The sequence below is a fragment of the Diospyros lotus genome, chromosome 15, assembly GCF_014633365.1.
Source record: "Diospyros lotus cultivar Yz01 chromosome 15, ASM1463336v1, whole genome shotgun sequence".
Lineage (NCBI taxonomy): Eukaryota > Viridiplantae > Streptophyta > Magnoliopsida > Ericales > Ebenaceae > Diospyros > Diospyros lotus.
Window position 1 is genome coordinate 16,813,015 of NC_068352.1, and position 21,978 is coordinate 16,834,992.

The 21,978-nt window shown below is 38.4% G+C and overlaps 1 protein-coding gene across 2 annotated transcripts in view; it reads left to right on the forward strand.

Annotated features, from left to right (window-relative positions):
- The first annotated feature begins 5,399 nt into the window (after positions 1-5,399).
- LOC127792211 (probable galacturonosyltransferase 15) overlaps positions 5,400-21,978 on the forward strand; it is a 44,887-nt gene continuing 28,308 nt past the window's right edge. Inside the window, exons 1-4 of one of the 2 annotated variants that reach the window (XM_052322641.1) lie at positions 5,400-5,810; positions 5,913-6,387; positions 6,506-6,549; positions 8,596-8,757. In XM_052322641.1, the coding sequence (XP_052178601.1) occupies positions 6,126-6,387; positions 6,506-6,549; positions 8,596-8,757 (468 nt within the window). In that variant the 5' untranslated portion in view covers positions 5,400-5,810; positions 5,913-6,125. Of the gene's footprint in view, positions 5,811-5,912; positions 6,388-6,505; positions 6,550-8,595; positions 8,758-21,978 lie in introns of those variants that run through there. The other variant, XM_052322642.1, reaches the window with a different exon arrangement.

Below are 21,978 nucleotides of genomic sequence, written 5' to 3' on the forward strand. Positions count from 1 at the left end.
ATGGTCATGCAAACACAGAGGTGGTAACCCAATAGGTGGTGTGAATACTGACTCAAATTTAGCAAGAAGTTAACGCAGGGCTGCTGGATATGTGTCATTAGGAGCGATAGCTTGGGAATTTCCGGTTGGTTCAACCTGTAGAAAATATCCAAGACCAATAAGTTGCAACAACTCTTTGGACTCTAATGGTTCCAAACCTGACCTCTGCAACCCCTGAAATGTTTGTTTCTGTCTACCTTGGTAAAAAGTCATAGTCAATTACTTGTAATCTATCTCTACTAGACCTAAGGTTTTTATCCATTGCACCCCAAAGACAACTTAACATGTTGCGATTGGAAGTATATAAAAATCAGCTTTGATGGGGCAGTATTGAATGATTAAAGTAAGACCAAGGCTCCTTCCAGTACACTCTATTTGTTCCCCATTACCTACCATAACTTGGAAACACTTGTCTCAAACTATTGGAAGGCTAAGTTTGGAAGTAGTGGTCTAGTCTATGAAATTGTGAGTGCTTCCCCCATCTATTAGTTTTGTCAGCTCTCTGTTCTTTAACTTCCATGTAACCTGAATGGTCTGAGGATTGGTGGTCCCTGACATGGCATGAAACAATATTTCTAGTAGAGGCTCCATCACCCTGGGTTCCAAATCGCCTTTTGTTCAATTTGGTTCGGGTCCAAGAGAACAATCCTCGATCATAAAGAGTTGGGGATGTTGGAATTTGTGTCCGGGTAGGTACTTCTCATCACAGTAATAGCATAATCCATTCTCTCGTTGTTCTCTAGCTTCTTGCCCCGTAATCCTTCAAATGGGAGGGGTATTGGCATTTGTGACAGATTTTTGATTAGTGGTGGTCCAAGGAGACCAGCAGTAGATGTTAGAGTATTTCTTGAAGCCATGACAGATGCTGAGGGTCAACAATTGTTGGTGGTTTTCCTTTGAAGATAATTCCTTTCTTCAATTAAACATACCACCCCAATAGTATCAATGAGAGTTTTGTGTTGCTTGACCTTCACGTCTAATCGAATTTTGTTCCTAAGCCCGACAATAAAGCATCATATCCAATAATTTTATGGAAGATCATCCACACGATGAGATAATCTCTTAAAGGCCTCTTGGTATGTTTGCACCGTACTGGTTTGCTTGAGCCTAGAGAGAGCTTCTGAATGGTCCTTATAATTAATTGGACCAAATCGATGGAGCAATGCTTTGGTGAATTCTTCCCAAGTCAAGGGTCCTTTAAACTTGATAAATCATCTATGCCATTGCAAGGCTATTCCTTCTAGGTGAAAAGAAACTAATTGGACCTGTTGATGAGCGACAACCTCCTTGAATTCAAAGTACTATTCTTCCTTGTATATCCACCCCATGAGATCTTCTCCTCCAAATGTAGGGAAATTCAACTTGAGGTGTGTTTGGTTTCGGTCATGTGAAGAACTAGAGGAATTATCGTTATGAGACATGGTGTGGTTGTTGGATATTTCTCCTCGAGCAAATGGGTTTACTTTCGGATGGGGTAGATGTGTGGATGGGTTAATACAAAGGGCTTGCAATTCAGTGAGGATGTTTTGAAGAGTAGTGTTCATCTGGTTGTAGTTATGGGTTAAAGTATCAAAACTCAACTCATGACAAGCGAGCATTTCTGACACTTTATTGTGGAATTTGGTGTTGCTTTTGTTGTGGGTCTCCATATTGGAAACCTAACTCTGACACCAATGATATGTAAAAGAAAGGGTGAGAGAAAAAGAGAAGAGATTGGAGAGTTTCAACTTATAATTTCCATAAGTTTTATTCCTCTTGCTATAATGTCTCATATAGTCACTACCAATGAGCAGTTACAACAATCAAGGGAACTTCTCCCACAAAACAGGAAACAACTAAGTGGGGCTATTACACCAGCTAACTAAGTGTAAGAAGATAGGAAATGAAAACTACTAAGTGGGGCTGTTACACTAGCTAACTAAGTGCAAGAAAACATGAAATGGAAATCACTAAGAATAAGCAACTACATTGACTAGGTCCAATCACTTGACTAAGCTAACATCAACCAACCAACTCTCTTGTGCGCATGCCCTGCATGTGCACATGCCATGCATAGCGTGAAGGGTGGTAAATTTGCACATCTATCATACTCTTATTGATCCAAGTCCTAAAATGGGCTAAGAAAGCAAGGATGGAACAACTATTGATAAAGGACGCTATCAAAGGTTAGTAGTGAGACTAATTTATCTCACACCCCAGACTTGACATTGCTTATGCTGTAGGTGTAGTTAGTCAGTTCATACATGATCTTAAGGAAGAATATGCCTCTACAAGCAGTTTAAAGAAATTTCTAGTACTTGAAAGCAACTCCAAGAAAAGAAATTTTATTCAAAAAGAAAAGTGACCTAACAATAGAAGCATACAATGATGTTGACTATATAGGATTTATTATAGACATGAGGTCAACTATAGGTTATTGCACTTTCATAAGAGCAAATTTAGTCATTTGGAGGAGCAAGAAACATAATGTTATAACCAGATCAAGTGTAAAAGCAAAATTTCATACTATGACTCTTGGTGTTTGTGAATTTCTTTGGATCGAAATAATTCTATAAGATTTAATGATCGAAGAAAGTGGATCAATGAAGTTATAATGTGATAACAAATCAATTATTAGAATATCATAGAACTCAATTCAACATGATCGAATGAAGCACGTAAAAATAGATAGACACTTCATCAAAGAAAAGATTGACAATGGACTTATCATTATTCCTCATGTGACATCAAGAAACTAATAGGTAATGTTCTAATCAAAGGATTACCTATTTCAAGATTTCAAGAAATTCTTGGTAAGTTGGGAATGAAAGACATCCGTTCACCAACTTAAGAAAGAGCGTTGAATAACGAAGATTATGGAGTTATATTGATTAAATTAAGGGATATTAGTTTTGTAATATACAAATATTCAATGTACGGCCTTATTAGTTAGTTTTTCAATACATAGATTAATTCCCTTAAAAGACATGTTTCCTTTGTAGATGATTTACTAGTTTTCTATTGGGATTATACCATTGTAAATTGGTTACATGAATATATGAGATTATTAGAAAACCTTCAATAAGCATAATTCTTTTGGTTGATACCTTGTCTAATAGTTATACTTACTTACATTCTTATAATATTATTTTAAATCTTAATATATTGACTTCACTAAATTCAAATTCTGACTTTACCTCACAAAAGATATAAACTATTTAAATCAACCTCAAAGTCGTAATATTCTTTAACTGGCAATCGCTAAGATGGATCATTTTTAAGATCTCACATTTTTTAAATATTAAAATTCTATGATAGTTGGTGTTTCGTACGATATAAATAATTGTAAATGTTTATATAATACATTTTTTTTATTATTATTATATATCACAGCATTCATGTTTTACGAAATTAAAAAGTCACCTCAATTTCAAAGTACCTACTAACTTGATCAATTAAGTGAAATGACCAATTTGTCCATATTTTATGTTAACAATCATCAGAATTGTTTTTGTCCATTTAAATAGCTCAATCTAATAAATGCTAGATTGCGAAGAAGAAAGATAACTCCGTTAATGGTTTACGACTTTCAAGCAACGAAAAGCCGTGTAACATTATAAAAGTCAGGAGTCACCATCCAAATTCAATTACCTGATCGAACAATTCGCCAAATTAAAAATGGAGAGACCCAAGATTTTGACTTAATAATATTATTTAATTTTATTTTTATAATCTTAATAGGTGCGTAGTATTATTATCATATAAAAGAGGCTATAAATAGCATTACTCTAACGGTGCATGACATAAACTCGTTTCTAGAAGTGAGTAAGAAAACCTAAGATCCTGTGCTCGTTTCATATTATTTTTTAATTTTTTAAAATAATAAAAATGTGTTTATTTTCATATTTTTTAAAATAAATTTTTTTTTATAAAAAAACTCAAAATAATAAAAAATTATTTTAATTGATTTAATCACAAATATGCTCAAAATTTTTCAAATTCAAAAAACATTATAGATAAAAAGAACGTATTTTCAAAATAAATACTCAAAACATAAAATGTAAAACTGAAAACTAAAATACTAATAGAACGATATCTTAAATCACTCAACTAAACTAAACTAAACCATCTAAAATCAATGTCCCAAATTGCTAGATAAATAATTAATTATGTTTGACCATTTTAAAAATTATCTAATGATTTGGTTTGAATTTTGAGATTTGTTGGATTGTCAAATTGTCTATAAAATTAAATTTTTTATTGTTTGAGTTTTTTTTTTTTATTTAGTACTAAAACTCTAGATTTTAATTGATTTCATGATTTGGAGTATAATTGTTGAAGCAATCAAAATATCATTAATTTTTTACTTCACCCTCAATTATAAAAAATAATAATTTTGGTGGGTTCCTTTAATAGATAACTCTCAAGTTTTTTTTTATAAAAATAGAAAATATTATTGTTATTAGTAATTTTTTCTCTTTTTATTAATTATTATAGTTAAAATCGTTTAATCTAGTTAAACTGCCAAAATGATTAAGTTGTGACTTGAAAATTTTCAGGCATATAATAGTTTGATTATGATTTAATATAAACAAATCACTGATAATAATTTAATTTAAAGAATGCATTTCAAGAAAATCCAAGAATAATGATTGAAAATTCGGTAAATTCCTCAAATTCAGGTGATGTGTCAATATCTTATTAATTCATTAAATGTTAATTATTACATATTAATAAGTAAATATTAAAAATTAACTACTAAATATTAAAATTTACTAAAATCATTTTAAAATTTACTAAACTTTCAATAAATTTAAAAATCAATTAAATTTCCAAACTTTGTCCACAATCCAAACCTCCCTAGTTATGAGTCGTTTTATAGGGTTAGAGAGGGTGACCGATGCAATTATCGAAAGAAGGCAAAATGACGGAGATGAGGTGAGACAACGGTGGCATGGCAGCGAGAGAAGGCAGAGGCGAGTCGGCAGTTATGGGAGAGGAGGCAAGTGAGTAGGACAGTGACCCACTTTATAAATTTATAAAATGAACCAAAATAAGTCTATCATTTTACCCTCTTTTGATCAACTTATCGGTCCCTCACTTGCTCTCAAGACTTTTCCGGTCCCTCGCTCTCCAGACTTTTCCGTTATTTTAGTGTCTGGATAAAGGAAGCTCCCAGTTACGACGCATTAAATACCTCCCAACGCTTCGCTTCGGTCAATTTCCGAATCTGCTGCGATGTGGTCAAGACTGGCTGGTTGTCCCGTTCCGTGGCATTAGCTATTTCCACGCTGAATTTGTGGCATGTTACTGCAGCAACTTTGCTGCCGCTTACGCCAACGCGGCCCTCTAGCCCGAGAGAGAGAGAGAGAGAGAGAGAAAGAGAAAGAGAGAGAGATCGGCCTTGTGTCGGTGATAAAATTGGAAGAGGTAGGGCATATTTGAATATTACGCGACAACGCAGGGGCAAAAGCGAGAGAGAGAGGGGCAGAGAGAGAGAGAGCAAGCGCTATGTTTTCGCAGGGAAAAAGCTAAATTGACGTCAAGCTCCTCAATAGTGGAACTTGATGCGCTTAACCTAATCAGAAGAAGTGGTACTCGAGAGAGACGCAATCTATTTCCCGCGGCTTTGAACGCGGCATCAGATTTGGCTTTTCCTCTCTCTCTCTCTCTCTCTATCTGTAAAGTGAATCGGCACTATACCCTGAAATACATGTATTTGTGCACTCATAATAAAAAATCAAGGTTTAGGTTCCGAAGCTATGGTGGTCGTGAATCTCTTTCTCTGTGAGGTAATTGCGAATTAAATGCTTTTGATCTGCGCAAATTAACATATTACTTTTTCTTAATTCGTTTGATTAGATCGCTGATTCGAATTTAATGCGGATTGGCAGACCTGCGTGGAGAGAGATTGATTTTCTTCGGGGTGTAATTCATTGGATACTGATTCAATCCGAAGCCACAAGCTCCATCGGTATATGTATGCTTATGTGTGTGCGGGAGAGGGAAGTGTAGAGGTGAGTAGATCTCGGAGCTGAGATGATTCTCTTGTTCAGGAAGAAGAAGCGGAAATCGGAGCTCCGAGTTGGTACTACGATCCGATTTGTATGAGAGGTGGTGATATGAAGTTCTACATATCGGCGAGTGGAACTAAGAGAGTGACGATATCGAGCGCCGTCGTCGCCGGCGGTTGCGGTGGTGGCCGTTTTTGGAAGCTTATGAAGGCGAAGGCAACGCCGGCCGGCAGACGGTTGTCTCACCGGGCGGTGTTTCCAGCGTTGTTGATGCTTGGGATTATTTTACCCTTCGTCTTCCTTCGTGTAGCTTTTGTTGCTCTTGAATCCGCCACCGTTTGCTCTTCTTCCATCGGTATACATACATTTCTTTATTTTTGGTCAATTGCAGCTTTCTTGTTCTGATTTGAAATATTCTAATATCTGTTTGCTACTTTCGTTCCGATGAAATTCTGTTAATGTTGATGTCCCAGAGTGTATGCGACGGAGGTTTTTCGGCGGGAGTGATTCTTCTCTGGTGAGTGTTCACTGTTACTTTACATGTTCACCCATCCCTTACTCCACTTGTTTACACCAATTTTTCTATCGGTAAAATAAATTCAAAGAATATCCAAATTCCAAAGTGTCGCGTGAAATTTTTACGTTAAAGAACATAGTCATCAACTGTTGCCACGTGCAGGGGGTGGGGTTGAGTTGTACTCCATATTTGTATATAAGGTAATTCTACCTATTATTTAATTTAATGGTTAAATTATATTAAATAGTTTTATTTTTATATATATAATAGTTATTATATTTATTTTTATCTTTAAATAAATAATTAATTAAATATGATATATTAATCATTAACTACTAAGATTGTTTACATGTATCTTAACTATTATTATTAGAACAATAATTAATATTACTCTTAATATAAACACATGAGTTGATTTGGCTCTTTAAGATAATGTATTATGAGAAAAATATTTACTAAAATGTTTATTATGTTAGTACTAGTTATAAAAAAATCATTGTCAATATTATTCTAATAATATTTTTATAGTTCGCTAAAAAAACAATATCTTTATACAAAAATATGAAAGAGTATTATTTTTCTTGTTTGTTGGTTTATTCTTTTCATGGGAAATTTGCAGTGTTATAATACTTCTGCATATCTTCAATTCTCTTGTAGCCTTGAAAAAAACTCGAATTTTTCAGCAAATCTTTTTAGCTTAACATATGCACGCTTAATTTATTTTAGCATTTTGACGTTAATCACTGCTTTTAATATTTGATCTTCTTTTAATTTTGTTTTCTTACATCGTAGTCATTTCGGCATAAATGGTGAATCAGGGTTCATGTAAGCAACTTATATAATTGATTGCAAATTGTTAACTGATTCGAAGTAAATAATTTTTTGAATCTGTTCAGGCAAGTAGTATTCTAGATAATGTCCTTTGTTTTTGCAAGTTGAACATTTTTCAACCTTAATTATTTTTTAATGCGTACTTATATTTTTCATTTACATCTTCCTATGAATGTTTTACTCTAATGATCTAGTCCTTCTTTAATGTCAAATATCAAACAGAAATAATTTAGAATTTCATTTTCATACGTTCACAATTTCATTATAATAAAATTGGGATTCGAGAATGCATCATTTATAACCAAAAAAATTAGTGTAGCATAAAAATTAAAGGTTATCCTTCATCTCGCGTAAGACATTTTGTTAGTAAAATTTAACATTACCAAAAGTTCAGAATCAAATTTATTGGTTTAAGTGGTTATCTTAGGATCTTATTTGATTATTACCACACTTTTTGATATTCATGGTAAATCCTATGTGCATCCGAAAATGCTTAAATTGCACTTTCACATGCTGTAATTTTCTGGATAAGATTATCTTCTACGGTTTGAAAAATAAAGGAGGAAAATCAAAATTCATGATGGCATTTTATGTCCAGCAATAGGAAAAAGGGTATTTATGACTTCTAAAAAGACAGCTGGAATTTCAGTTGTACTTATGGGCGACCGCACTTTGGACAATTATTGATAATTCACCTCCACTAGTTGCCTTCGTCGGCACGTTGTTGGCTTTTCCTGCTACCATAATATCCCATTCCACTTGTTCTTAGTTTATCAGCAAAAAATAAAAAAAGGGAAATAAAATAAGCGCATAAAACAGAAGTTCTGATGTCATTAGTGCATTGGTTTTTGACTAATTCCACGTCATGGGCGTGGATGCAGCCCGCATCGTCGTGGATTTAGCAACCGATCTTCAATTTATTAATACGTTAGGATATTATGCTTTCCAGTAATGGGTTGGTAAAGCCAGAATCTCATGAGTTTGTATTTGGGTTTTACATCTTCCACCATCAACACGGCTTTAAGCAATTGATTGCTGTAAATAAAAAATGTGCTTAAGATTGATATTTGGCTTGACAGAACTATTCACGAAATTTTGTAGATTCTTTACTGAGCCAAAAAAAAAGGAGCTTTTTGTTTTAGAAAAATTCTCTTTACATGTCATCTTCTTTCATGTTTGGTCCCTCATCGTGGGGATGGTGTGTACCATATGAAGCTCAGAGAAGAGCTGACAAGGGCATTGGTGGAGGCGAACAATGGTGACGAGGAGGGACGAACAGGGTTAGAGAGTTCATCAGCGTCATTCAAAGACCTTGTCAAGGATGTGACGTCAAACAAACAGAGCATTAAGGCTTTCGCTTTCAAGACCAAGGCCATGGTACAGCACCTCCCTTTCTGTCTCTTACTATTACTATTATTTCTTTTTTGCTATTTTACTACTGCTCTTGTTACAAATCCTTCCCTCTTTTTAGTCTCTGTTCCAATGCCATTTACTCGACTGTGGTTTGTTCTTTTCCAAACAGTTCTGTGGTCTACTGAGGTTGGGCCTGCGGGCAAATTGACAAAATGCAAATATATTTATTTATTTTTTGTTTGGTAAAAGAATTAATTTTTAGCAAGATCCAAATCAATAATTCCTGTCCATCATAGCTTTGTATAGTCCCTCTTAGTGTAGCTATCGATATTCTAATCTTTGCAAGAGTATGTGGTAATCATCATCTGATTAAATTATCACATCACTCACTTGATGAAGGGAATTGCATTAGAACAATAAACAACCGATACAATCAATTCTGGTGGGAACATTTTCAAAATTAATGAAAGTTTCAACACTTCTTGACAAGTAGCCTCTCTTTTACGAAAAGATGCAATGATGGTTAATTAAATACTAACTACTCAAATATGATTCAAATAGTCACAACTCTTCATAAATGGGTAGTTAGATTGGTTAATTAGCTAAAAACTATTAAATAACATAGTGATTATTCTCCAAAAGTCGCAACTCTTCATCAATGAATACTTAAGTAGTCACAACTTTTTACAACTATTCATACAAGGATTAGTTATATTAGTGACTATTCCAACAATCGCACAATTTCATTAAAAGGTATCAAGGTTGGTAATTAACTACTCAAGGTAGTTATGATTGACTATTGAAAAAGTCACAACTTCACCAAGCAAAAAAGAAGAAGAAAAATAAGAAAAAGGAGAAGTCACCACTTTCAGAAAGGATATGACCAATTGTAAATAGTGTTCATTTGGTTTAAAAGAGAGAAGCATTTCCATACATCTAAATCATCCTTAAAGCTTGTTTAATGCAATACAATCTTTAAGACATTGGTGATTAGTCTTGTTGTCATTGGTGATTAATCAGAGGTTTGAATTCGTTCTCTGCATAATGCATTCAAACATTACATCACCGATTAGATTTGCTATTGTAGTGTATATTAGAAGAACACACTTGTTTTTTGCAACAACAAATTCTTACACCCTTGTTGAGCCTATCAGGAGGTAATCAAGCAAAAAATAAAAAAAGATCAATGTGAAGTACCTAGAGTAAAACTCAAACAGGTTGTCATTTAGAAATAGATTTTTCAGCATAGGATTTTGGGAATCCATACTGAATGACTAGAGTTGTTATTTGAGGGAGGGTGTAACTGAGTTATTAGCATGGTATGAAACAAGAAGGCATACAGTTCTGCTTGTTCAAAAACTGTAATTTCAACTTTGTTGATTAGTGGATTATCCTTTGTAGGGATCACAGATGTAGGTCTATTGACAGACTGAACCACATTAAATGTTTCTTTTATTATTTTTTATGTGGATGTGATTTCTTTTTAATTGTGTATGCAACCCTAAATCCCATTAGGTGGTGCAAACAACTTGAATTTTTCCTCAGCAATTGTTATGAGAGTTGTTGGTTCATCTTCCTGTATTGAGTAGTTGTTGTCCTAAGGAGGAAGAGAAACTATACCAAGAGGAAAAGAAAAAAATTGAGAGACCAGTTGATTGTCATAATGGTGGTTGGATAACAGCTATCGTATGAGCTAAACTTCCTTGTTTGCTTGGTGGCTTGTGAGAAAGACAATGGGCACTAAAATGATGTTACTATGATAGTTAGGACTTCTCTCTGATGTTACTGGCAATAATGGGTCTTGATTTCCAGTACTGGCTAACAACTAAGAGTATGTTGGCTATTCCATTAACAAACAATGGAGAAGACCATCAGGATGCTGCTTTCCAGATGGAATCAGTAAAAAAGTTGATTTTTGCAAATGGCATTGAAGGAAGAGGTTTCTTTTCTTCAGAGTGTTTTGTGAAATTTGGTGTATTGATTTTGAGTTGAGAGAGAAATTGTTGGACAACTCCTTAAATTTGAAGTTAGTTGGGATTTGGTTTTGAAGGAAACCAAATCTAGACAAGAATGGAAAACCAATTTCAGGTAGGATTAGGAATAGACTTTTCAACATGGGTTTTTGAAAACCACACTTTAGTAGCTAGTGTTATTTGAGAAAGGACATGTCAGGAAACCTAATGTTCTATAAAGGGATTTCTTATTCCTTTTCTTATTTTTTTATATGGGAGTTAGTGGATGATTGTACCTTCAGGTAGCTGTTTGGGTTGTACCCTGTAATTTGGCTTGGCGCCAACAAAACATTGCCTCAGGACTAGTATATAAGCAACCAACCCAGCCTAACGAGAAGCATCGAGAATTTCTATCCAATTTCAGATCTCCCTCTCTTAGTTTCTCTCCCTCCCGAACCTTCTCTCTCTCTCTCTCTCTCTCTCTCTCTCGCTCCCTCCCATCCTCCTTATCTCCCTCCATTCATCTCTTATTTCTCACCCAAATTTTGTTCCGATTCTTATCAATTGAAGAGAATTGGTCTATCAGGTTCAAGATCCTGACAAAGTGGTATCGGAGCAATCGTTCCTTGGCTATGAGCCGGGCGATTGTTGCGGGGAACAATCGGCGATTGTTGGGGTGATCGATTGAAGCAAGGCGAGCAGTGGTGAATATCGGGTTTTGTTACAGCGATACAGGGCAGTTCTTAGTTCCCCCTGTTTGAGAGGTTTAGCCATGGACGATGGTATACGGATGAAGAATTTCGAGTCACAACTACAACAAATGAACTCGACAGTAACCGACCTTCAGTCGCGCGTGAGTTCACTAGAAGCTGGGTCCAGAAGGAATCATGAAGCAATTCTCATGATAGACTAGAAAATTGAAAGAGTGGATCGAAGGGTTGAATCGATTGGGGTGACGGTGAAGGGCCTGTAAATGGCTTCATGATGATGTTTGCGAGGCAGCCTCAAGTAAGTATCTCTCCCAATTTCCCTCCTAGAGAACGAACTGATCCGATTCTTCCAGGATTCGGACAAGCTCCTCCTAGGACAGCTGGTTCCGTAGAATTGGAGGTGGAACCAGCTGCGATCGGAGAAAATTTGGAGAGGACTGTTGGAAGGCGATCGGAAGTATCAGCCACACAAAATCCATCGTACTTTCCGATGCCGGAGTTGGATATTCCGATATTCGAAGGGTAGAATCCAAGATGGTGGGAAAGGCACTGTGAGAAGCTATTTTTGTTGTATTGTATACCAAGGCAGCAGAGGATCACCCTAGCCTCTGTGTATTTCAATGGTGTAGCAGACTCATGGTTTCAAAGTTGGGAATAGGTGCAAGGTAATTACAATTGGCCAGACTTTGTCGAAGATTTCTGTGGCAGATTCGGAGATAGAAAATGACGGATATAGTTGAAGAATTTAACAAACTGAAACAAAAGGGTTTTGTCCAACAATATCAGGTGAAGTTCGAGAAATTGAAGTCCTTAATGGTTAACCTCAACCTGTATTTAACTGAGGTGTACTTCATCTCAAGCTTCACCAGGCTTGAGCGAAGAACTACGGCCTATAGTCTAGATGTTACAATCGAGGAACGTTAAACAGGATGCGGACAGCACTAGGTTGTAGGAGTTATTAGTGGAAGCAATCATAAGAAAATAGAAAAATCCTTGGAGAGGTGTACGCATGAATTCGAATCAATTAGGAGCTCAAACAGGGATGGTAAACCAGGGAGCTAATAAGGAAATTGTAAGAAATAATCAGGGTTACAGAAACGCAGCAATTCAACCAACGGCTGTGTTGAATCAACTTGCAGCTGGAAAATCTGCAATAGTGGAATAGAGGAGACAAGGTGGCCTATGTTACAAGTGTGGGGAAAAATATGTGCCAGGCCATCAATGTAAAAAGCATCTGCTAATGCTGGAAGGAGATGAGGAATAAAGGAGATAGAGGAAACTCCAGTGACAGAGAATGAATTGGAAGATATTGGTGATGGTGAGATATCTTGTCACGGCCCAAAGCCTTGCAATTCTCTTCCTTCCAATCTGATGAGAATTACAAAGATCAAACACCAGAGCAGAAAATAGAGAGAATAGAGAGAAATAAGAGAGAGGAGAGGGAGAATGAGGAAGAACAGAGAGAAAAGAGGGAAATGATGCAGAATTTTGAAATTCTCGTTAGTTCCAATCCATCCCAAGGATGGGAGAATATACACAAGGCGTTTGGGGAGGAGAGATTCTCTTGCTAGGGTGGGCCCTACACCCTAACAAACTCGATATTCTCCTAACCTTCGGGTTCCACTGTCTGGCTAACCTCTTTAGGAAGGGTAGGCAATGCAGAACTTGCTGGTTATGCTCCAACTAATCTCTTTAGGAGCGATACATGAAATATAGGGTGAATTAGTGACCCTACAGGTAGTTGCAGGCGATATGCCACCTTCTCCACCTTAGCTTCTATGGGAAATGGCCCACAGTACTTTGGACTGAGCTTGGTTGCCTTTTCTCGGTTGATAGACTTCAGGTGAGGGTACTTGTAACACCCAGTAATCCTAGTGTTATGAGAATGAGAAAGGAAGTAAGAAAACTTCCAAAAATGCCCTTGAGAAGGTGTTAGATCCTTGAGAATATTGGTGCCCTATGAGAGGGGCATTTTGGTAATTTGGATAGTGAAGTTCAATAAATGGTATTTTGGTAAATTGAAAATAATTCTTATATGGAATTAGGTGAGTAAGTGAATTAAATCCCAATTTTGTATTTATGTGGAGATATGGGATTAATAATTTATGAAAGGGTATTTTGGTAATTTAGAGTGATTCCATAAATGAATTTAATTATGGAAAATAGGGAAAATGGTGGATATTGAATTATTTGAGAAAATAATTATGTTTTCCCTAAATTGGTGAATAAATTTGGAAATGCCACATGGATGGATGAGATGAGAACTTGGGAGCCAAGTATGGGTTTAAAATGTGACATTTGGCAAAGTCTTGTTCAAATATAAATGGGGTGATTTAATTAAATGTAAAAGGAAATGATTTTAGTCTTTCAAGCATTTAATGAGAGGCACGATGGTGTTGAATTAAAAGAAAAAATTCAAAAAAAAATAAATTAGTCATGCATTAATAGTGAAAAATGGTCCCATTAAATTAAATGGGAAAGAAATTAATTATGTCTCTAAAATGTGATGGATATGAAAATAGTCTTGTTTAAGTAAATGAGAAAAATGGCTAATTTTGAGAAATTCCAAGACTTGATCCAATGGTGGATATTTGGTTTTGAAATTGGAAAGGGATCCGATGGCTAATAATGAGTCTTGAAAGTGGGCAAGGATTGCCAAATGGGATTCAAGAATCCAAGAAGAAATGAGAAATTGGGAGATGGTGGTTAGTGACACATGGCATAATCTTGTGAAGCAAGAATAAGCATTTAAATGAAATTCAAATTGGTGAAGTAATGGTCTTTCAAGCATTAAATGCAAGACATGATGTTGTTGCCTAAAAAGAAAATGGAAAATAAAAGAAATTAGTTATCAATTAATGGTGTGAAATTGGAGAGAAGTTCTTTAATGGAAAAGAAAGTGATTATGTCTTTCAAGGCTTGTCTTAAAATTAGTCCAATTAAATAAATAGAAAAGAAATCTATTTATGGAACTTGATCCAAGGGTGGTGGATGGTTCTTGAAAATCCAAAGGCTTGGATTTAAAAAGAAATGAGCACATGGATTGTGCTTTCTTGTGTTTTCTCCAAGAGAAGGGATGGGTTTATTTGAAATGGATGGTTGAGATTAAGTCTCCCTTAAGCACAAGGATTCTGCCTTTAGTGAATGGCCTAGATGGATTCTTGAAATATGGAAAACTAGTATATAATGGCAAGTAAGAGAGTCTTGTCTTCCTTTGGCCATTTGGAGAAAGAAATGAAGAAGAAAGGAAATAATGAAGAGAAGAAGGAAAGGAAAGAAGAAAAAAAAGAATGTAAGTATTCTTCCTTAGGCTAGTATGTAAGTTTCTTCCATTTCTTTTAATGGTAGCTTAGCTTCTTTAAATTTTGTTCAAGGAACTCTTAAGGAGAAGAGTGGGAAATGAAGCTAGGAGATTCTTGAAGTTTCAAAGAAAAGAATGAGGTAAGGGATAGCCCCATAGGATGGTGGCTTTGCAAGTTGTAAGTATGTATTTAAACTTTGAGTGTGTGCATTGGCATGTTGTTTGTGCTCAAGGACCTATGGCCATGAGGTTATGTGGGGTAGGGTAATTTAAAGCCTCAAACCAAGGTGGTGGTGAGGATGTGGAAGCCCTAACCATGTTGCATACATGCATTTGGCATCACATATTATGTTTTTGTTCATACTTATGTTCATTGCACCCTTATTGAGCTTTGTAGCTCATGAGATTTTATCCTCCCCTTGTAGGTTGTTCTTATGTCAAAAGAGAAAAGGAAGAGTTGCAAGCTTGTGGTTGGAAGCTCATGGTGTTAATTATTTTGTTGTAAATTTATGGCTTAATGAAGCCTAGGCATGTGGTTATTTAATTTGTGGCTTTATGGCTTAGGGAAGTCTATTTATTGTATGTGTCTCATGTGATGTAATTTAAGGGTTGGTAATGGCTTGTGAAGGCTTAGAACCATGGATGTAATTTATTTGGAATAAATCATGAGGTTGGAGTAAATGATTTTGTTTATGAAAAGAGGCTTTGGGATGTGAAAAGTGGATATTTTAAATGCATTTATTGGGGGTGAAATTTCTGGAAAATATGGGTTTAAAAGCCCAAGAAAAAAAAAGAAAAGAAATTTTTGGAAGCAGCAGGTGGCAGCAGCAAGAGCAGGCCGTGTGGCGCGCTGGGCCGTGCGAGTGTGCGCGCAGGTGGCCGCGCGGCAGGTGCAGGCGACCCGAGCAGCAGGCGCACCGTGGGGCCCCGAGCGTGCCAGCAGGCCCCGCCGGCCAATTTTTTTAAAAAAATTGAAATTTTTGGGGGATTTTGGGGCATTTCTTAATTGATTTTGGGCCCCGCAAGAATTTTCAAAATAAAGGGATTTTTCGGTCATTTATGGAGATAAATGCCGAATTTTGAAAAAAGAAAAATTTTGAATTTTTCCTCTAAAATTGGTAATCAATCAATGTATGGATTGAAATGATGAATTTTTGGAGATCGGTGAAATTCTTGGATGGGAAAAGAATTAATTATAAATATGAGGATGGCGATTGGGCATCATAATGAGATTTCTTTTCAGCTAAGTGCGGTGTGGTTAAGCCTAATTCTGTTAGTGAATCCTGGGGTTGAGGGAAGGGAAGGACGAGCCTAGTTCCCACCTAGGGCGTTTAGTCTTGAAACATGGTCCTCCTTTCTCCACAAGCCGGGCAGGTGGACAATTCGGCTAATTGTTCACGAGTGGTACTCGTAAGTGGGATCGGGGCGTTACAGTTTGGTATCAAAGCGATGGTTAGAGCATCAAGTGGAGGATGCTTGGAGAAATGTGGTTGAAGATTGATGTAAAGACCTTGGTAGTGGGATCACATGTAACCGAGGACCCTAGGAGTTGGGTCGGAGCATTGAGGCTTGTGGCAATGTGAATGGAATGCTCGAATATTCTTGCTACAGGAATAAGAAAACATCATGGCTTGCATTTAATGCTTGAAAGACCATTAATTCACTAATTTGAATTTCATTTAAATGTTTATTCTTGCTTCACAAGATTATGCCATGTGTCACTAACCACCATCTCTCAATTTCTCATTTCTCTTTGGATTCTTGAATCCTATTTGGCAATCCTTGCCCGCTTTCAAGACTCATCATTAGCCATTGGATCCCTTTCCAATTTCAAAACCAAATATCCCCCCTTGGATCAAGTCTTGGAATTTCTCAAAATTAGCCATTTTTCTCATTTACTTAAATGAGACTATTTTCATATCCATCACATTTGAGAGACATAATTAATTTCTTTCCCATTTAATTTAGTGGGACCATTTTCCACCATTAATGCATGACTAATTTATTTTCTTTTGGATTTTTTCTTTTAATCCAACACCATCATGCCTCTCATTAAATGTTTGAAAGACTAAAATCATTTCTTTTTGCATTTAACTAAATCACTCCATTTATACTTGAACAAGACTTTGCCAAGTGTCACATTTTAAACCCATACTTGGCTCTTAAGTTCTGATCTCATCCATCCATGTGGCATTTCCACATTTATTCACCAATTTAGGGAAAACATAATTATTTTCTCAAATAATTCAATATCCACTATTTTCCCTATTTTTCATAATTAAATTCTTTTATGGAATCACTCCAAATTATCAAAATACCCTTTCATGAATTATTAATCCCATATCTCCACATAAATACAAAATTGAGATTTAATTCATTTACTCACCTAATTCCACATAGGAATTATTTCCAATTTACCAAAATATCATTTATTGAACTTCACTATCCAAATTATCAAAATGCCCCTCTCATAGGGCACCAATATTCTCAAGGATCTAACACCTTCTCAAGGGCATTTTTGGAAGTTTTCTTACTTCCTTTCTCATTCTCATAATAATAGGATTACTGGGTGTTACATTCCACCCCCCTTAAAAGAATTTCGTTCTCGAAATTCACTTTACCATAAACTCCTGCCCAAGACAATCACATTCTCGGGCTACATGCCAAATTCTCGTGCTCGAGAATCTCATAGCCTATCCATTCCTCACATTTACCTCAAGTTACACTTACCTCAAGGTTTTGCTTTAGGCTTTTGATCCTCCGACTCTCGAGGACATTCAATAACCGAACACCGCTTTGGCCTCCCACCAAACCGCACCACTGGTCATTGGTCATGTTCACTGCAACGATATCCATCTCTGAATGGATTTCCTCTACCTCGAAGCATCGCTTTGCTGTCTACTTCCCATTTTCCCATCAATTGAACTAACTCTCGCTAACATTGCATCACTGATCAGTCTACCACGATTTTACACCTATCACACACGGCAATGTTTCCCATTGCCAATCACACATGGCCACGATTTTACGCTGGTCCCACCAGCAACGTCTGAGAATTGATCATCCGCTGCAATGTCACTTCTAGTGCCCACAAGACACTTTGACACCCATTTCACCATGGCATACCGCCATTTATTACAAGTATGCATAGTCTGAGTCGATCCTCATGACAACCTCTCATTACCGATCAACTAACCATGCTAGCACTACATGGGAAGCAACCATTTGGCCCACCCAGCCAACTTCGACCATTTCATACATGGTCTTCTACTTTGACCAGCCGACCCTCATTTATCGATACGATTAAGCATACTCTACATACCCAACACCATGCCAGGTATTTCACATTTCAACCCTACGTGCACTACCCGAGTTCACCTCAAGTTTGATGATGCACGCACCATCACAATCTCACCTCGAGCTTAACCATGCTCGGGCCACAACCTTCTTCCAACTAGGAGCTCTTCGCATAAGCACACAGAATATTTTGGCCTTCTTTTCTGGCAGATATTGCACGCTAGTAAGGGTCTCATACCCATACCAGGGAACTCTTCATTGAGTAACCCCTCTTCAATTCTTCACCCAATTCAGTTTTCACAATCATGCCCCATGCTAGGCCTTACCTTGGCTATTAAACCCTACTGCGAGTCAAGGATCCTCCCATTGCGCTTAAGGTCGCGGAACCATTAATCGGCCTTCGTCATCACCCACGGTGCGTGGCACAAGTGATTGGCTTATTACCATTTGCACAATCACTTATTGCATCGCACCTGAAAGATGACTCGTACCTTTGGTCCGCACCACAACAAGCTAACATGGTTACACCCCCCACTCTTGTAGCGGTCTTTTAGTCAAATTTACTCGCCCAGCTTCAATTTCATTGGGGCTTTTCAAATCTCACCGTTTCTCAACAGAGCCTCTTACTCTAGAGGCACGACACTTTCAGCCATCCTAAATCAGGTTCATTTTCAATCCGCAATAGACACCTGAGCTAAACCATGCATAATGGTTCCCCTTGTCCTCCTCGGCAAGGACATCACCATGACAGCAACTAATTTCCCCCCACGGTCGTTGCATCTCAAATTTCACAGGCACCAGCCCTCGTGGTCATTCACACTCGGCTTCGAGGTCCTACCATGCACCATGGTTACTTTCGACCTTTCTGACAACATCTTTTCCCTGCTAGCGACGACGACACCACCAAGTCATCTCAAAAGACTCGCTGCTCCTTGAATCTCATTGGTCATCGCAACCAGCACGACCCCACTCTTAGGCCGCCTTCCTCATATCACTTTGCTATACTTATAGCAGCTAGCTAATTCCCTGAGAGACTCTGGCTTCTCCCAGACTCCTTATAACCTTTGCTACAACCAGCTCACACCACTCGGTGAGCGACCACACGGGCTCTATCACCACAACAGCTTCACTAGCCGATTTCCTTTCACAACCATTAACCTTAGACACGAGGTTAATTCTCATCAATTGCCCACACACTAAGGCATCCCTCTAGCTGTATCACCCACAGCCATTAGGTGATTTCATCGCCTCAACACTATTCCTGAAAACCAATCTCGTCCTATATAAGCTCTTCCTTCGAGCTCTCTTTACCCATTGGCGACATCATAACTTCGCCCTCATCTTCCATCTAACCGACTCGATTAGCTCTAGCCGGATCGCCCAGCTCACCACCAACACAACCTTTCTCCAGGCACTACTCTTGCAATCATCGACTATGACTTCGATTTAAACTCTACCCACTGGAAATCACCCCTGTCACTCATGTGGAATTCACACTTCCACTTGATGTCGTAGGACTCACCTTCCTACTTAAGCACTCACCATTATGCTGACTTTCCCCTTGGGTAATCCCTCCTGATAGAGTTGTAGCGCCTTAGGAGGTTCATCCCACACTGTTGCCCCATGTTCAACTTCTCTTGGGAGAACACCTCAAGTTCTACCCTGACCACATTTCACACTATCATTTATAGCTCTCACTCCGGAGCCACACTCCTTTAAGCGGCACAATTCTACCCCGACCAACCATCTTTTATAATCTTAGATCTCTTTCTCAAAATTCGCCTGGTCTAACCACCAGGACCCGTTGAACCTTTATATTAAAGGCATACACGAAAACTAACAAGGCTTTACATCACAGTCCTTAAGCCTCACGCTTTTATTATTGCCATCAGGTGCTACCACCTGGCAATTGTCCTGTGTCATCAACCGGAAACCCCTCCAGTGCCACATGAGGATACTTCCTCATTTCACATCGACACGAGCAGGACTAACACTAGACTGTGCAATTGCAAGCCTTCACGGATTTCGAACCATGCCTTAGCCACGGGTTCAGCCTACCCCAACTCTCATCACAGGATTAGAGATCCCCTTACTTGCAACCTTCACCCGCTTCAGCATTCCCATCTCATGGTTGGCTTCCAACTCGTAAGTCTCGCCCTTCACGACACTTACATAACATTTTGGGAGCCACTTACCGACTCCACAATCGACCCATCTTCTCGCATTATCGCAAGGTCACACTGGGTCCATCATCCCAATTTACCATAACCATTTCGGTCAAATTTAATCACAACTGTGTTAGCATCCTTAAGCAAGGAGCATCGCTATGCATCTTGATATCACACCACAAGATATCACCCAATCGATTCACCAACCTTTTGTTACCATGACAACAAAGGCACTACCACGATACTTCAACCCTCACAGAAGTTTAAGTCTGGCCCAGGAATAACCTACAGCATACCCCAGGTCTTCGGCGTCTAATCGTCTCCACTACAAACGAGTTACTCCACGTAGAGGGATGCAGTCCCTCCTGTGGACTAACCGTCTGTATCCAGTGGTCCCTAGCATTAACCGTAGTGTTATTCCCATGCTAGACCCGTTTCTTTTCCCCAGGTTTCTTTCTCAAACATCTCGAGACGCTATAACGCCTCCACATTCGCTAAACCACCTCAACGCCGCTTATTACTCGCAGCTGAGTTACGGAACTGACCACCGGTTTCACCACCCCTAACGTGCATCTCACAGATCTTCAGCCCCTGACCATCTGCATAGTCACTGTGTTGCCCTGTGCTTTAGGCGAGCCAACACCTGGTCATCATCATCGTGTCACTCCCATACGCTGGCTCAACACTGGTTCCCCATCATGTTGCCCTATGCTTCAGAGAGTCGACACCCAATCATGTGTCACTCCCATACACTGGCCCAACACTGGTTCCCCATCGTGTTGCCCTGTGCTTTGGAGAGTCAACACCCAATCATTATTACCGTGTTGCTCCCTTACACTAGCCCAACAACAGTTTCCAACAGCATGGCTCAGGTCCCACTCTGATCTGCTTCGTACCCCTTAGTGTGACTTTCAGCCTTCCAGTCACACCTCTGATATCGAACCCGACATGACTACCTCGCCACGCTCGCAACCATTCTCCTTACTAGGCTTCCTACTCGGCAACAAATTTATCGGATCCTTACCGCGTTCCGCGATTCCTCCTTAGGACTACTCTAGTTGTCCTATCCCTTACAGGAGATTCTCGGTCTCACCTGACTAAATTTCCTAAGGTGCTGCTCCAGCTCTTCGACATCTGACCGTCACCTGCAGTTCACTAAATTGCTCAGGCCTATGGGCCACTTGCTCTCAACGCGAGCCAACTCATTAGTCCTCTGCCACACGGTCCATAGCATCAAATCGGTCACATCGAGCCTTGCACCCATAGCATTAAAGCTACTTAAACCCTCCCCAAGCTACGATGGTTCCGCCACCATCTTACCAAAGCCATCTTACTTGGTTATCCTTCTCTTGATAACCTCAAGTTCATACCATGAGCCCCGCTCCTAAGGACTCTACATCTCTCACTGCTTAAGAGACTCTCAAACCACTTCACATCTTGAGGCCTCATGATCTTACCCCACAAGATCATACCTCACGGCTCTCACTTAACATTTGAAAGCCCCAACTTTCCATGGCAATGGATCCAACTTCATCATGATTCATTTCACCACCTAGCTCATCCCCAAAGTTTGATTATCAATGATCTCTTAATCCACAACCAACATGCTGATCCTACCTCAAGCTCTAGCACCCATAACCATAGAGCACCTACCTTTACTCTCTAGGTAAATTGAGATCTCTTGTCTCCCCTTGCACACTCATGAACGCATTCAGTCACTACGCTTAGCCTGGCCTTCCCGCACGCCTCGCTCGGGCTTCCATGACTTGGAACTAAAATTTCGGGGCCTCCACATTGCTCACCATGCCCCTGCCTAC